This window comes from Rattus norvegicus, chromosome 6 (assembly GCF_036323735.1).
Source record: "Rattus norvegicus strain BN/NHsdMcwi chromosome 6, GRCr8, whole genome shotgun sequence".
In the NCBI taxonomy this organism is placed as follows: domain Eukaryota; kingdom Metazoa; phylum Chordata; class Mammalia; order Rodentia; family Muridae; genus Rattus; species Rattus norvegicus.
The window spans coordinates 132,937,665-132,953,573 of NC_086024.1; the positions used below are offsets into that span (position 1 = coordinate 132,937,665).

At 56.7% G+C, this 15,909-nt stretch overlaps 1 protein-coding gene and 1 long non-coding RNA gene across 5 annotated transcripts in view; both read right to left on the reverse strand.

The window, feature by feature from the left end:
* LOC120103618 (uncharacterized) overlaps window positions 1–9,955 on the reverse strand; it is a 37,856-nt gene extending 27,901 nt beyond the window's left edge. Inside the window, exon 1 of the long non-coding RNA XR_005506248.2 lies at window positions 1–9,955. This exon is cut by the window's left edge and continues 22,326 nt beyond it. This is a non-coding gene — a long non-coding RNA (uncharacterized LOC120103618).
* The window catches only part of Ccdc85c (coiled-coil domain containing 85C), a 70,894-nt gene extending 59,814 nt beyond the window's left edge, over window positions 1–11,080 (reverse strand). For 2 of the 4 annotated variants that reach the window (XM_039113371.2, XM_006240553.3), the window contains exon 1: window positions 9,965–11,080. In XM_039113371.2, the coding sequence (XP_038969299.1) occupies window positions 9,965–10,760 (796 nt within the window). In that variant the 5' untranslated portion in view covers window positions 10,761–11,080. The remainder of the gene's footprint in view (window positions 1–9,964) is intronic. The other 2 variants (XM_039113373.2, XM_039113372.2) reach the window with 2 other exon arrangements.
* Between the last annotated feature and the right edge of the window lie 4,829 nt (window positions 11,081–15,909).

The following is a 15,909-nucleotide window of genomic DNA, read 5'->3' on the forward strand; positions in this document are numbered from 1 at the left end:
CCTTCCACTTCAACTGTGCTGTTGTACACACAAAGTAAGACCAAGGCTCCCACGGACCTGCTGTGGGATCAGGGAAGCCCCAGGGTCCCGCTCACCCCCTACAGTCTGTAGGATGCTATATCAAGTCTTTCTAGGCTATGTCACTGAGATCATTTCAATGTCACCCTGAAACACGCACGCACGGAGCATGCTCAGCACAGTGAGGCTCCAGTGAGCGGTGGGAGTCGGGAAAAGAGCCTCAGGTGTGGTGTCTAATGGACTTATCGCCAGAGACAGCTAGCGCAATGGCCCACAGCTGGACCCTGGCAGCTCGTTTAACCCCGAGAGAGGCATGCCCACTTACCAGTCACAGCCTTGGGCACCCCAAGTAATCAATAGCAGTGAGAGTCAGTAAACAATGGTGTCCAGTGTCCAGGGCAGGTCTTCCGCCTCTCCTCCAAGAGAGAACGCAGGGCAGGAAGCATACCGATGGCCTGTGTCCCTACCCTGCTACCCCCTTCAGTTCACAAACTGTTTCCTTTCTTTCCCTTTTGGCCTCCTTTGAAAAGTAAGAAGCTCTCAGCTGGGAACCAATCAACTGGCTGGGTTCTGGATAGGACCCTAGGAGCCCGGGGACCCTCGCCATGCTCTAGTTTCCTGCAGACACATCTCCGCCACCCCCAGCCACATCCTACCCATGAGCAACCCTGGGACCTACTATGACCCTGGCTTGGTAGGCAAAGGCTTCCCACAGACACAGAACAAATGAGGGCCACATGTCACACGTCCTGTGCTTGTTTGCCTCAAGGACCAATGGGAGCCTCTGTGAAGGGGGCACAGGAGCAGGGGGAAGGGGTGCCACGGGAGGGCCTGAGGTGTGCCTGAGCAGTGAGCAGGCTCCAGGCCAAAACCCCAGGACCCAGGTAACAAGTCACTGTGCTTGACGGGTATGGACTGAAGTCCCCAAGTCCATACTCAGATGTCCCAACTTGTTGGGGGCGAGATGGGAGTCGCAGAACGGAGGGAGATCCGTCTACACTGGCAGCGCTGTCTGCAGAGATGTCCATAGACTGCCCCCTATCTCCAGGTAAAGGCTCCAGACACGGCTGCCTCTGCACTGAGGAGCACTGTCCCACCCCCCACCCCTCATGGCAATCACACTAGACTGAAGCAGCTGGGGCGATGAACAGCCCAGGGCCGCAACTGAGGGACCTTGAAGAGGAGCTGGCCAAGGTTCAGGCAGAGAGTATGGGGACACAGGGCAGAGGCAGGGGCCCCAGATCCACAGGATGCAGGTGGCCAGCAACCCCAGGACGGACAACCAAAGGCAGAAGCTCAGGCTGGAGAGAGTACTCAAGAGCTGACATTGCTGTCAGAGGCACGGGGGTGGGGGGTGGGGTGGGGGTGGGACAGTCTGGGTTCCAGAGGACAACTGTCAGGGGGCATCGCATGCTACAGGACAGACACTACTAACGGGGATGGGGGGGCGCCTTTCCCAGGGTCTGCTGCAGGGAGCAGCAGGAGCTCTCTGGTCCATCCCGAGGGGACCTTGCCCCCACCCCATCCCCACCTCCAACAGAGGAGAGCAGGGTAGTAGAAGGACGGGTTTAGTTTTATTGCTCTGGATAAGGAAACACTAGCCTGTTTGCAAGGAAGGATCTGGGGAGAGACCCAAGAGGAACAAAAGAAAGGAGATTGGGGGGGGGGGGAGTGGTGTCCCCACAGGAGGAGCTGACCTAAGGGCAGAGGAAGGGAGAGTGGCCATGCCAGTGAGGGCAGGAGCTGAAAAGAATCAGACCCTCCTCATCTTGGAATGCGCAGAAAGGTGGGGTGCGCGCACTGCCGAAAATGTGGGCGACAGAAAGGGTAGGCGCAAGGGGAGCTTCCCGTTGTCCCAACAGCGCCAGCGGGGAGTCATTAAACAGCCAAGCGGCTGGGAAACAGAGCCTTGGCCCAGGCGCTGTGGCCGGAACCTGCCACAAAGGGCCACTCCCAGAGCGGGCTCATTAGGGAGGCCAGCCGGTGCCGCACATGGCCGCAGGCGGGTGCATTCAGGCCCCGCACACAATCAGGCCCTTGTGACGGGCAGGGGAGCTGGGCGCTTCGCTGGAGCCTCTGATTCCTAGACAAGAGCGAGTCTCCTTCTTGCCTTACAACGGGAAAGCTGACGGGAAGGCAGATTTGGGGAGACAAAGAGATGCACCCCCTGACAGTGGATGTTCTATTTCTGGAAATGGGTCGGCTGTACTCAACAGCTACCGTCTCCCCGTGCCACTGGCCCTGCCTACATCTGTCCCCTTGAATACAGCCTAACAGCCATTACCACTCCCTTCAGGGCAGGCCTGTCCCGAGCACGAGTGCTGTGGATGCATCTGTGCCATAACACAGAGCAGTTGGGGGAGGGAGGCACACGCTGACCTGCGGACAGTGTGAAAAATGGGCCTAGCTTTCCGCAGCCTCTTGCCAGCCCCCAACTGGGCGCGTTGGTGTTGTGTCCTTGGGTACCCACAAGGCGCAGGTCGGCGGGAGGCCAACACAAACCGACCTTAAACCGCCCTCTCTCTGCCTCTTCTGCCTACAACCCTGACCCCCCCCAGCCTTGCTAATCAGCCAGGTCTGGTGGCAAAGGCCTTTAACCCTAGCAGAGGGAAGGATCTCTGTAAATGCAAAGTAACCTGGTCGACATAGTGAGTTCCAGGCCAGCCAGAGTTGCACTGTGAGACCATGCCTCAACCAATCATCAATTAATCATCAATCAATCAATCATCAGTTAATAAGTAGGTGAGGAGGGTTGGGGATTTAGCTCAGTGGTAGAGCGCTTGCCTAGCAAGCGCAAGGCCCTGGGTTCGGTCCCCAGCTCCGAAAAAAAAAGAAAAAATAAAAAATAAGTGGGTGAGGAACCGCAAAGGCAAAGAGTGCAGCACTAGCTATGACCTAGGAGAGGGTAAGCTTGTACACACACCACTGTCACCACCACCACGACCACCACCACTGCTGCCACCGCTACCACGGCCGCCAGCGCCACCACCGCCGTGGCTGGTTTCAATTTTTTGGAGGTAGATAAATACCATTTGCTGCCAAGAAGAGGAAATGAAGAAATGGGAGGGAGGTGACCGGGCTCTATCCAGTTTAAAATAAGAGACGCCACTCCCCAGCCTTTCCACCGGCCCCTCATCCCTGGCTCTGAGGGTACATTGACTGTGTATTCCAGAAAACTAGGGAGGGGGTCTCAAGAACAGGAGCAGACGGACATCTTCAGCCCCAGCAAACAGGCGTGCGCCAAAAGTTCGGTGTCGCCCTAAACTCGGCACCATCAGATAGCAGCTGAGGATGGTAATTCCATCAGGCCCTCAGGAGGAGTGGTGGCCCAGACAGAGGCCGCCTGGCCTCCAGAGCACCAGTCAGATCACCATCTCAGGGGACTGGTGTGTGTAGTCGCAGGCAGCCCCAGCAGCCTGGGTCCTGTCCCGAAGTGAGGACCTAGGGCCCGGCTGTTGTAGGGGCGAGGAATACACACCACTTCTTTGCAGACCTCGTACACTAATTTGTAGCCATTCGAAAGATAGTTTAGGAGTCATACCGCCCCCACCCCACCCCCAGGCTCGTGCCAAGTCTAGGAATCAAGAGGACCAAGACCCCAGGTCCCAAATGGACAGACAGGAATGACAGAACCAAGGGTGGGTCCCCTTCCCTCCCAGCTTCCCCGTTGAGAGCCAGAGGATTCCACGCGGCTTGCTCAGGGTTTCCGGCTCTTCCTGGCCAGGCGTTTCCTCCGCTCCAAGGGGCCAGCACACTGAATGCCATCTATTCTAGGACAGCACTGACTGACAGAGGGAGAGACGAAGGGAGAGAAAGGACCCTGCAGCAAGGTACAGAGGGACTCCTAGACCTGCCCAATGCCAGTGGGGAGAAAGGAATTGGCCCAGAAGACAGTAAAGACCGGCCATCCGGGACCCAGGACATGGGACCAGGAAGTAGGGTTGCCAGCATTCAGGGCGGGTCCTGTACCTTAGTACTTCTAGCACTTCTAGAAAATCTACTGACGAATGGACAGGACTTCAGGTCTTCTGACCTGTCCCACAGACAGCTGGAGACCAGAGAAGATTCATTAAGACCAGGCACCTACCCTTAGGTGACCCAGCTCCCTGTCTGTCCAGAACCATATGCCTACAGGGAGAGAAAGGATGTGACAGAGACCAGGTTGAAGGATAGCTTAGAGGAAGTGGCGGGGGTTATCCCTGACTTTAAGATCACAAGGGCAGGGGCTGGAGCGGTGGTGGCTCTGTGTTAATTTAAGAACACTGGCTTCTCCCGCAGAAGACTCTGGTTTGGTTCCGGGTACCATAGGTAACTTTAGTTCCCGGGGATCCCACACCCTCTTCTGACTTGCAGCAGCACATTCCACACACTCGGTGCACATATAAACAGGCAAAAACAATCATACACATAAAGTAAAAAAAAAAAAAAAAAAAAAAAAAAAAAATTCTTTTTTTTTTTTTTTAATTTTAAAGACAGGGTCTCACTATGTGGCCCTGGATCTCTGGATCTCCACTACACCCATCGAAATCCTAGAAAAATTAAATTAAAAATCCCATCCCTGTAGGAGAGGATTCTGTTCCTGTCTTCAAGCCGTGTGGCTTCCACTGAGGTCTCCTTGTCCCCAAGTGGAAAAGGAAAACTAGCTATCTGTATTTCCGAAACCCTCCAGAGAAGCCCCTGCATAGATCAAGAGACCTGGATCCCAACAGAAGTTTGGGTGCACTTCCTAACTACTGTAATGGGGGCGGAGCTCCTGCTGGGAGAGAGACAAAACATCTCCCACAAGTGTCTGACCCGATGCCCCTGTAGCCCAGGATCACCTAACATGCAAATCAGAGGTCCAAGGAGGCAGACAGGGGCTGGGGAGGGAGACTGAGCCTACAGCAAAGGTTCTTTCCTATGGCCAGTGCCAGAGTCGAGGCCATCCTGGAGGCCCAGAGCTTCTTGTTCCTAACCTTAGATCAGCCTACAGGACACTCACTACATAGACGCTCCTTAACTGCCACTCCCACGCCAGATGGCATGAATCACTGTGAAGGTACAGAGAACTTCGGAGTGTAGATGCTCATTAAACTCGAGCTAATGTTTCCCTTCCTGCTTTAAGGAACAGCTATGAGGTCAACCCCGACTCCCAGCTGCCCTCCTGCTCCTGACAAACCTTCCCTAGCACAACCCAAGACTTGGGCATCTAAAGAGGTCACGGAATTTATCTGGACCATTTTCCTTCGTAGGCACTGAGCTCTGAGTCACTGGAACTTCAGGGCTTCACCTGCACGTAGGGACAACCGCATCCCCTCGATGGTTATTGTCCCATGTGCGCACTGACCAAACCCTGGCCTCTCCTCACCACGCTCCAGTTCCCAACTCCTGAGCTTAGCACATTCTGCTCTTTCTTGACTACCAAGCCATTTTTCTTCTGTTCAACTGGGCAAGAAGACAGGACAGGCAGAAAAGCCCCACTCGTGAGCATGGGCTAGGGGGTTCCCTACCTACACCCCAAGGTGACGATTCCCAAGTGGCACTTCCCGGCATGAAAAAAACGGTATCCAGATGAAGTCACAGACCCATTCTCTGGAGGCCCAGTTAAAAGAGGCAGGATATTACGAATGAGGAAACAGGCACTGAGGGTCAGCGAGGTCACTGATCAGGTCAGATCAGGGAAGACAGAGTTCACTCTGGCTCTCCTGACCCTCGAGCCAGAGCGGTGGGCAGCAGCAGGCTCCCCTGCCTTAAGTTCTGCACTGGGTGTTCCATCCAAGAGAAGGTTCGTGCACTCATAGGCTGTCATTCAAAGAAGCCCTCCCTCCTCCCAGAGTTCTGTCATGTTTCCCATTTAACGGGGTCAGGGGCTTGCCTAAGACTCTCAAGGAACTTTGGTGAATGACTGCCACACGCATGGTGTACTCGGGAAACGGGTGTGAGTAGGGGCTGGGTTTCCTCATAAAATATGCTGGCCATGGACCACCCACAAAGTTCGTGTCCCAGGAGCTCGGAGGTCTGGTTTGGGACAAAATCATGGTGGGATGACCACTGTGATGCGAAGCCAGCCTGGCGTAGAAAAATGAGACAGTAGAAGAAGATAAATAGAGGAGAACGCATACCCCACACAGAGGGGGCTTCACTCCAAGGAGGAGAGCTGAAGCCCCCTGGGAAAATTGACTCTTCTACTCAAGTGCCCCCCTCCCCCATGGAGCTCACTCCAGACCGCAGCAGGCCCTGTGGGTATCAAAGCAATATCCAGCACCTGTCCAAGCCTCAGTTTGCCAAGAAGCCTCCTGGAAGAACAGCTAGCAACCTCTTCGTGGTCAATGTGAGATGCTGAGTGGGTCACCTGCCTGTGAGCTTCCAGGGCCCTGAGGACCTAGCACCCAGGTCCATGGGCAACGTCACAGACACCCTCCACCAGAGTCAGGCCGGAAGGAGAGGGAAAGCTTGCATAACTCGCCCATCATCTCCCCTGACCTTTGCTCCAGGGTGGCAGCCTTAGGAAAAGGAAGACAGCCTTACTGGCGGAGCCCTGGGGCCTCCTGGGAAAGACCTTTTCAATACCAGCTTGCTCCTTCCTTCTTAAAAAGACTCAGACCAACCCCTACTCCACCCTTTCAAGATTGACAAAAAACACCACCAAGAGACCTAGCCCCGCTCATGTGGAGTGGCTCAACATTTTAAGCCCAATGTGAAAAGAAAAAGGACATTCACTCACGGGTTTGCTGGAACTTGGGTTTGCCACGGGGGCCACAGGGCATGGGGGTTGGGGGAGGGAAGGGCACACACACAGGGCTGGGAGATGGGCAGTGGGCTAGGAGAATATGGCTGAACATGTTCTTTTCTGCCTCGTGTGTGTATGTGTGTGTGTGTGTGTGTGTGTGTGTGTGTTTTACTGTCAAGGGTCCCATACTGTGCTGAGCAAATGTTCTAACCCTAAGCTACACCCCCCCCCCAAGAGGGAATTTTATTTATTGGTCTGAAAAAATCACCTGGTTTGGGAAAAGGAAAGGAAGCTGAATTTCTACCTTGTGAATTGGCTCAGCCAGCAAAGCTGGAGGAGACTGGCAGCAAGGATACCCCAGCCCTGACTTGGGCCGGCAGGACCCTGGATCTCAAAAGGAGCTCAGTACCCATCCAGCAGCTGCCCAACACCAAGACCTATTTGTATATGCACTGCCAGGCTGGCCAAGCCCACCTCGGCCAGGCAGGACTGCCTTGAATACAGATGATGGCCACCTCCACCACTGCCTTCTAGGACACCTCAGAGGGCTGTGGGCACAGCAGCATGGCTCCCCAACAGAGGACTGCGGGGCTCCCTGGCTCAGCAGCCAGACACACACACCGCACACGGGGCCCAGACCCACAAGCAGTTTCAGAGGCAAGCAGAGTTTGGAAGAGAAGCCAGAATGTGCTGGCAAGCCTCCCAGGGCGGGCTCCTCCAACAACTGCAGGGACCACGGTGGGCAGGTGCCAATCTCACTGGACCTTCCTGGAGAAAAGGGGTTCTGTGGGCTCCCCTTGACCTTCCAGAAGAAAGACGGGAAGGAAAAATTAACCATGCTGCCCGAGATACCCGAGGGAGTCGAGGTGTTCGGACCCTGTGGATAATTGGGTTATCAATGAGCCTCTCTGTGCTCACTGATAAGGAAGTAACACTTCCAGCTCAGGAGGGGGAGAGGCACAGCCGGGAGGAATCAAGAACAGGGAGGTATCCATGTTTCTGAACTAACCGGAAGGCAAAAATGACAACTGCAAGGGCCTCAAGCCATTCTTGGCAGAAAAGCCAATGGCCCTGATGGGGACCGCCACAAAACAAGGCTGGGGTCCTCTCTGCGCCTCCCTCCCCTTGCACGTACGGAAAGCAGGGCTGATGCAGGACCAGGCGCTAAGGCACAAGCCCAGTGTCTGACTCCACTCTGGCCACCACCTAAGCTCTCTCTCAGCTCAGCCCCCTGCTCTTCAAAGCCAAGGAAGGCTTTGGATCCCAGTACAGGGAAGCCCAGCTTTCCTTGTTTCCTGGATTTCTGTGCGCGATCAAGGGAGGATACCTTGCCGCCACCCACTGACTTCAAGAGACAAAACTGAAAAGAACAATCCAGTGTGTAGCTGAAATTTGTAGTAAGGACACTGAGTCTACAGCCCGTGCCAAAGCTTGGCTACTAGAAAATCTGCGGGAGTTTTGTGGCAAGGACACTTGGAGGGGGTGTCTGTAGGAAACATGACACTTCTGCCCCTACCCATCCCCAGTGGGGTGGAAAACCTCCAGTCTGGCCAGGTCCTTCTCTGCTGCATTATTCACTACCGCAACTGCAACTCTTGGCCAGACCCACACCTCCTAGCAAAAGAAAAAACATGACTGTCTGCAAAGAGGTGGAGACACCCAAGCAAGGCAGTGTCCTGAAGAGACTCACCCTGGCCACTGTTACTGATGACAAGGCTGAAAACCAACGACCCCGTGTTCCCCAAAGGGCAAAGATTCTCCTCCTTCGTGATGCACTTGGAGAAATCAAGGCCCAGAACACGGGCCCTCCCAGATCCCCCCTGGAAGGGGAAGCCAAAGAGATGAGTGCACGCTCTGTAAAGAGGGGTGTCCGTCCCCAAAGTAAGCTGGAACTCGGCATCTAGAGCTTGAGTGACTAGCTGGGGAGGAGGGGTGTGAGGAGGGGAGGCCCTGTGGATGCAGTGTTACAAAAAGAAACCTGAGTTGCTGTGGTAGATTGCTAATCAGTAACAAAATATCCCTCTAGCCCCAGTCCTTTCCTGAACTCACAAGCCCTGGATAGTAAATAAAGGGCGAACCTCTATGTGACCTGCTTGGGAACTGCAGCTCCTGCCTCCAAAGAGATGGCTGCAGAGGGCTTGGCCAGGAAACTCAACAAAACGCTTGGTCCTCCTCAGTTCCAGCTGTCAAGTCTGGGGAAGGGAAGTTCTTCTAAGCCTTGCTAGTGCATGGACAGAGAAAGGCTTTAAGGAGAACAGGCGAACAATTCGAGCAGAGGCAGGTGCCACCAACACTGAGAACCAAGCTTCCGAAAACTGTGGGGAAACAGGGAAGTACAGCATCTGGCAGGACAGGAGGGCCCGGATCGGATCGACACTGAAGGGGCAGTCACAGTACCTAGGTGGGGACACCCTCCCATAGGGCCAATAGCAACAGGTTGAGGTAGACAGAGCAGACCTCCCACCCACACTCTAGTCACAGATGAGCCCAGCACTTCCTGTAAGGCGGATCAAGCTTACAATCTCTTGAGGGGTGTTATTTATCTCCATCGCACACCCCGGTGAGGGGGGCATCAGACTCACCAACTTAAAAGCAAGGAAGCAGGGAAACTGAGGCACACGGGGAAGCCAGAATCAATTCCAAATATATCCTCTGGGGAAAATTGTAAAGACCAGGTTGAGAAAGGTGTCCCAACCAGTACTGCAGGGTTTATGGGAAGCCAGGAAAACTCTTATCTTAGCCCAGAGGGCTCTGGCCCAGCTCGTCAAGGTCTCGGCACCGGTGCTTGCGTGCCAGCCCAGCCCAGGAGGAGATATGGCTGGGAAGGAGGAAGCAGGGGAGGAAACCAGCCACAAGCACAGTGCAGTCGTGGGTGCTGAGTGAGTTTGAGGCATATCTGGGGCTCCAACCAGGAGGGGAAATTCACTTGCTTTAGCTCTGGGACCTTTCATAGTCTTCCAAGAAAAACTCCCCTCTGCCCTCAAGTGTTTTCAGGGTGGGACAAGAGACACCCCCTAGACAGCCCCGGAGTGCCAGCCGCTAACACAAAAGCTGCGGAGGAGAAACTTTTCGGAGGCATCAACTATACAGGGACACCACCGGATGCTCCATTTGCTCTGCCAGTTGCAGAAGGGTCTGGAGGTGCGACCCCACCCCCACCCCGCCCCGCGCCGGTGAGGTGTCCAGAACTACCGCTTCATAACACCCTCGGGCTTCCGATTCGGGCGAGGTGCTTACCGTGCAGGCCGTTAGGGATGCTTCGGTGGTGCGGCGGCGCTGACAGGTCATCCAGGGACCGGCGCGTGGCACCGGCCTTGCCCTCCGGACCCTTGTGCGGCCCCGGGGGCAGCAGGGCCGGTGGGACGTGGTGGTGGTGGTCCGGGCTGCCGCCGCTGCCCGCACTGGACGTGCTGCTGCCGTCGCCAACGTCGCGGGCCCCCGAGCCCGCGGCGCTGCCCGCCAGGGGACCGCTCAGGCTGGCCTGGCTGTCGATGGAGCTGCGGGAGCCCGCGCCGCCGCCGCTGCCGCCAGCGCCCCCCGCCGCCGCCAGCGCCGCGCGCTCCTCGTCCAGCAGCAGCACCAGCTCTTTCAGCTCTAGGTTCTCGCGCAGCAGGGCCTCCTGGCGCGCCTCGAGCTCCCGCAGCTTCTGCTGCGAGCGGGCCACCTCGTGCCACACGGCGCCGGCCGCGTGGCGCCCGAAGCGCTGCCACTCGCGCGCCAGCTTGCGCCCTTTCTGCCGGTCGTCGTCCAGGAAACAGCAGAGCTCGCGCAGCTCCTGATTGTCGTCCTGCAGCCGCTGGTTCACGTCCTTGAGGCCGCGGATCTCCAGCAGGTGCTGCTGCAGCCGCCGGTTCACATCGCGCATCAGGCCGCCGTGCTCCAGCATGAGGCCCACCTTCTCGCCCTCGGCGCGCCGCAGCCGCCGCGCCAGCTCCTCCTTGCTCCAGCGCAGCAGTTCCTCGTCCGGCACCTGGCTCAGCTCCTCCGACGCCGCCGCCGCAGCCGCCGCCGCCACCGCCGGGGGCTTCGCCATGGCGGGGCCGTCACCGCGGCATCGCCCTCGCCCGCGCCGGGCCGGCGCTCCCCGCGCCGGGGCTTCTCTGGGCCCGGCCACGCGCGCGCGGGGGGCGGCCGGGGACGCGTGCGGCCCGCCCTGCGCCGCCTCGCGCTCCCTCCCGCGGTCTTCTCTCGGGTCACCAGGGAACCCGCGCGCGCCTCAAGGCTGAGGAACCGGGACGGTGGCTGCGTCGGCGGCCGCGGTGCCCGGGCTCTCCGGGCTCGGGCGCAGCAGGCGGAGGCCCGCCCCCGGGCCCGCTCCGGGAGCCCCAGCCGCCCCGCCCACCCCGGGCGGAGAGGGGGCGGGGCGCCGCAGCCGGGCCCCGCCTCCAAAAGGGAGGCGGTCAGAGGCGCGGCAGGCCCCCGAGGTCCCTCTACGCGGTGCGCTGACCCGCCGGGCGCCCTGCCAGAGGCGCGTTAGAGCCACGGTCCCGCCCTCCCACAGGTCTGATTGGGCAGGTTCGGGGGTGTGCGGGAAGGGCGGGGCGCGCGCGGGGAGGCTGCAAAGATGGTATCTTCCAACCGCGGAGCCTTGTACCCTCCTCCCCCCCCAACCCCCGGTTCAAGTTTCTTCGCCCGGAGGACGCGGCCTGGGCCAATCCCAGGACTACAAGGGGTTTTAAAATGCAGGTAGGGCTAGGGGGTGGCGGGGAACGGTGGGAAAGGTAGGGCAGGGCTTCCCTTAAAGGCGACGCGCGAAAATGCGCGTCCCTTATCCGGCCTGCGTCCCTAACCCTCCCTCCCTTTCTCACCCTAAATAAACAAATGCCCACCGGGCGGGCACAGCTCCCTCCCTCCCTCCCCGGAGCACAGAGTTCAGTACAGTCCGAGAGAGGAGGAACAATAGGACCCTGACGTGGGGGGTCGGGCAGGGCTGCTCTTTGTCCCTTTCTGGGCCACCAACCCTCTCCACCTGGGTCCCTGCCTAATGTCGCAGCGGAGCTGTCTTCCCACCCGCAGCCCAGGACTGTAGAGCCTTGCCAGCCTTATCTTAGGACCAGATCTCTCTCCCTTCTTCCCCTGACCTGGTGGGGGCCGTGGACCTGCCCATTTCCCAGAGCGGTTCTCAGAGCCCTTCCCCTCCGCGCACCACAACGCTAAATCCCTGGGGTTGGAGGAACATATGCACTTCGCTAGGTGGAGACCTCTGAGAAAGGCGAGGGAAGATCTTCCACCCTAGCCGTATAGCTGGGCTCCTTAGGTACGCAGCGACCTTCCCTCGCCCCGCATCGCTGCGGAGCATACGGCTCTTGTACGCCTTTATGTCGGGTCCCCAAAAGCGCATTTAACGGCGCTTCTGCAGCCAGCGTGCCAAGGGAAGGATGCGTTTCCCCTGGACCTACGAGGAAATAGCCCACCCGGCGCGCGCACATACCGGGGTAAGCTACTCAGGGCCTGGAGCGCGTGCCCGCGCAGCAGCTGACGTCCCCTTTTACAGTTAGCCGTTTACTGAACCACCGCGTGTGCCCTCTCACACCTTCCCCACCCCGGGGGAATTATCCCGGGATAAGAGGCCACTGCCCTCTGAGGGTACTTGGCATTCTTGGGAGGAGGGAAGAGTACAACGTGAGAAGAATCGGTGAGGCTGTCTGCAGCGCTATGCAGAGAATTCAGTTGCCTTAGATCTGTGTTCTGGGAGGGACTAGGACGTAGGAGCTAGGATCTAAGCCCGAGCGACAAGGACAAAGGTAAGCGGGGAGGCTGTGCAGGTGAAAGGAACAGCAAGTGGAATGGCCTTAGGGTTGTCCTGTTAGTGGCCGGTTCGAAGGGGAGGAGTGGCCGGCCAGATGGCTCCGCAGGTAAAGGGGCCTGAAGCCCGATCTGACAACCTAAATTAATTCCCAGGACACAGTGATGGAAGGAGAGACCTTACTCTCTCAAGTTGTCCTCTGACCTCCGTAGTGGGCTCTTGCATACATAAACCCTCACCCAGAAATAAATGCGATATTTAAAAAAAAAAAAAACAAGAAAGAGTACCATGGGTAGTACAGGTCATTAATCCTAGAGCTCAGAGGCAGAGGCAGGGGGATATCTGAATTCCAGGTCAGCCTGAGCTACAGAGATTCTGGAGAGCGAGCGAGAGAGACAGAGACAGACAGACACAGAGACAGAGAGAGCAAAAATGAAAGAAAGAAAGAAAGAAAGAAAGAAAGAAAGAAAGAAAGAAAGAAAGGAAGGAAGGAAGGAAGGAAGGAAGAAAGGAAGGAAGGAAGGAAGGAATGAATATGAGGTCTAAGCTCAAAGGCAGGCCCAGCTGTGGCCTGAAGCAGGAGAGCCAGCCGCCTTGGCTGTCTTGGCTCACTTTGATCAGGGCTTGGGAACCACACAGGTTGAGCTAATTCCAGTCTTCCTCCCTCCTCCCTCCTCCCTCCTCCCTCCTCCCTCTTCCCTCCTCCCTCCTCCCTCTTCCCTCCTCCCTCCTCCCTCCTCCCTCCTCCCTCCTGGTAAGTGAGCTGGAGAAAGGGGTGGGAAGAAGATGACCCCTGCACACAGCTCCAGGGAATCGCTGAGTAGAGGGATCTGGTGTTCTTGGGGCCCAGCTCCGCACACTTTAAAAACGGAGGGACTTAGAGTCCGCGCCTGAGGAAGCTGCAGATCTGCTTTCACCCCCCAGGAAGCAAGTCGCAGCGGCAAGCTCCCTAGAGGGTCCCCACAGAGCAAAGACTGTGCTGGGGGTGTTGCTCCATTGAGACTGGCGGGCGGTGGCGGAGGGGGGGGCGCGGGGGCGGGTGAGCAGAGCACACACCGAGGGAGCGCTTCTGCTCAGCAGGGAAACTGCGGAGACAATTCAATTTGTTCTGAGCTTTGTGGCTGCCATTTGTCTCCTTGTGGTGTCCCTATGGCCTGCAGTGCTCTGCCTTCAGGTCCTCCAGGGTGACAGCTCCAGCGGGGAAAAATGAAACCTTCATCCACGCAGTGGTTCCAATCACCTACACACCGCAGGCCTCCTTCCGGGTGGCTTGAGCATCTTGGGAGAGCTCAGTGGAGGTGTAGGGGTGAGAGGAGGCCCCGGGCAGTGGAGCTGAGTGGAGGAGACTGTAAGTTTGTTACCACCATCCCTTCTCTGGAGCTCCGACAGCCAACTTCAACAACAGCAGGACTAATAGCTAGCATGGATAACAAGTCTCCTATAGCTACATCAGTAAGAGTTCCCTCCCCTTCCGTTAACCTGCCCCGCCTAAGTTCCTCGTTAGTGCTAGTCTAACTAACCAGGAATAAGTTGGCCAGTGACCCATGAGAAAGGTGGTGTAGGAGGAAGTGGCTGGAATGTCTGTCGGGGAGCGGAGCGGGGAGCGTGGGGGTACCTAACCGCCCTCCCCAACCCTCCTCCTTTGAGGGAATGTCAACTGACCCAGTGTTGAGGGTCACAGCTGCTGTGAAGCAGATAGCAGTGGCTGTCAGGTTCAGAGGGCAGTCCCACAGCATAGGGTTCGCTTAGGTGCTAAGTTCCAGGCTCCAAATGCAGCTTTGAGTCAGGCTATGTATATCCCTATGACAGCTGGCAGCTGCTCCTGCCATCCAGCCCAGCAGCTTCCAGATGCTCTGCATGCCTGGCCTCGGGTGCTACCTCAAGCCCAAAGCTACAAGTAGCAGTCCAAAGCACAGGCACATACACACACACACTGCAGAGATCCGAGACCGAGCTCCTCTGGTGTCTGAATATTTCATGCAAGGATGGGGAATGAATGAGGCAAAGACCTTAATTGTTAATGTGGCTTCTGCTGGCTCTGGGCCCAGCGCTCCCAGCCCCTCCTGTCTAAAATGGCAACAATGGATCATGGTGACTCCTCAAGCCCCTCAAGTCTTTAAGCTCTGCCCTGTGAGAGGAAGCTGCCCAGAGAAGTCCCCCGTGTCCAGTGTCTTGCTTGCCACACATTCCCCAGTTCTCAATGACCTGCAATCCAGGTGAGCAAATACTGAAGGAAAGAACATGCCCTTGGAGTGTGTCTCTGGTCTCGTGACACAGAGTGTCCCTAGGCTGTCACAGACACACCTTGTCACCTCAGCTCACCTGGCTCCAACCCCCAGGCCACTCAGTGACTTGGGTGGGCATTGCTTGCCTAGGGAAGAGGGTTGAGAGGGAGAGCTGGTGAGTGTTCCAGAGCCTGGACTAGAAGTCAGGCGTGTTCATGAAACTCTGAACCTACCCAATGAGCTGGGTCCTCAGTCATAAGCAGGGTCTCTCCCACACCAGGACCATGGTGCCATGAAGCATCCATATTGGCAAACCAAGTGCCCAGAACCCGTGTCAGCAATCAGGGTCCCAAGGCAGCAAGGTGACCGACTGATGAGCCCAAAGATCTTAGCCCATACCCCAGAGCAGAGCCACCTGAATGTTCCCTGGTCAGGCTGGAAGGAGTCACACTCATTTGTGTGGGACAGTTAAGTGCCTGGCTTTAGAGCGCTGGTTCTCAACCTGTGGGTCTCAATGCCTTTGGGAGCCTAATGACTCGTTCACAGGAGCCCCCTAAGACCACCAGGAAATACAGGTTTATGATTCATAACAGCCAAACTACAGCCATGCAGTAGGGATAAAAATAACTTTATGGGGGGTTGGGGATTTAGCTCAGTGGTGGAGCGCTTGCCTAGCAAGTGCAAGGCCCTGGGTTCTGTCCCCAGCTCCGAAAAAAAGAAAAAAAATAATAACTTTATGGTCAGGGGGTTCACCACCACGTGATGAGCTGTGTCGAAGGGTCGCAGCATTAGGAAGGTTGAGAACCACTGCTTTAGAGAGCCTCCCCTAAAGATACTCAGATTCCCTCAAGTGTTCCCCAAATCTGCTACCAAGGATGCAAGTATGGGGGGACAGTGGGACCTAGGGTTGGTCGTATGGGCTGCCATCTTCATCAGATTCCCTTGTTTATTGCCCCACAGCCAGCATCGCCATGACATGGGAGAAAGTAATAAATAACAATAGTAATAGTAACAACAACAGCAATAATAATAATAATAATAACAACAAAAAACATCCCCAGGCTCATGGACATAGGATCCCAAAGGAAAAGCCAGCACAGAAGTGAACAAGTATCTTGCACATCTTGCACAATTTCAGAGCATGGGGGTGGGGGTGGGAATCCTGGAAATGGGGAGGGGGTTAGGGGAGAAACACAGGGTCAAGAGTTGGA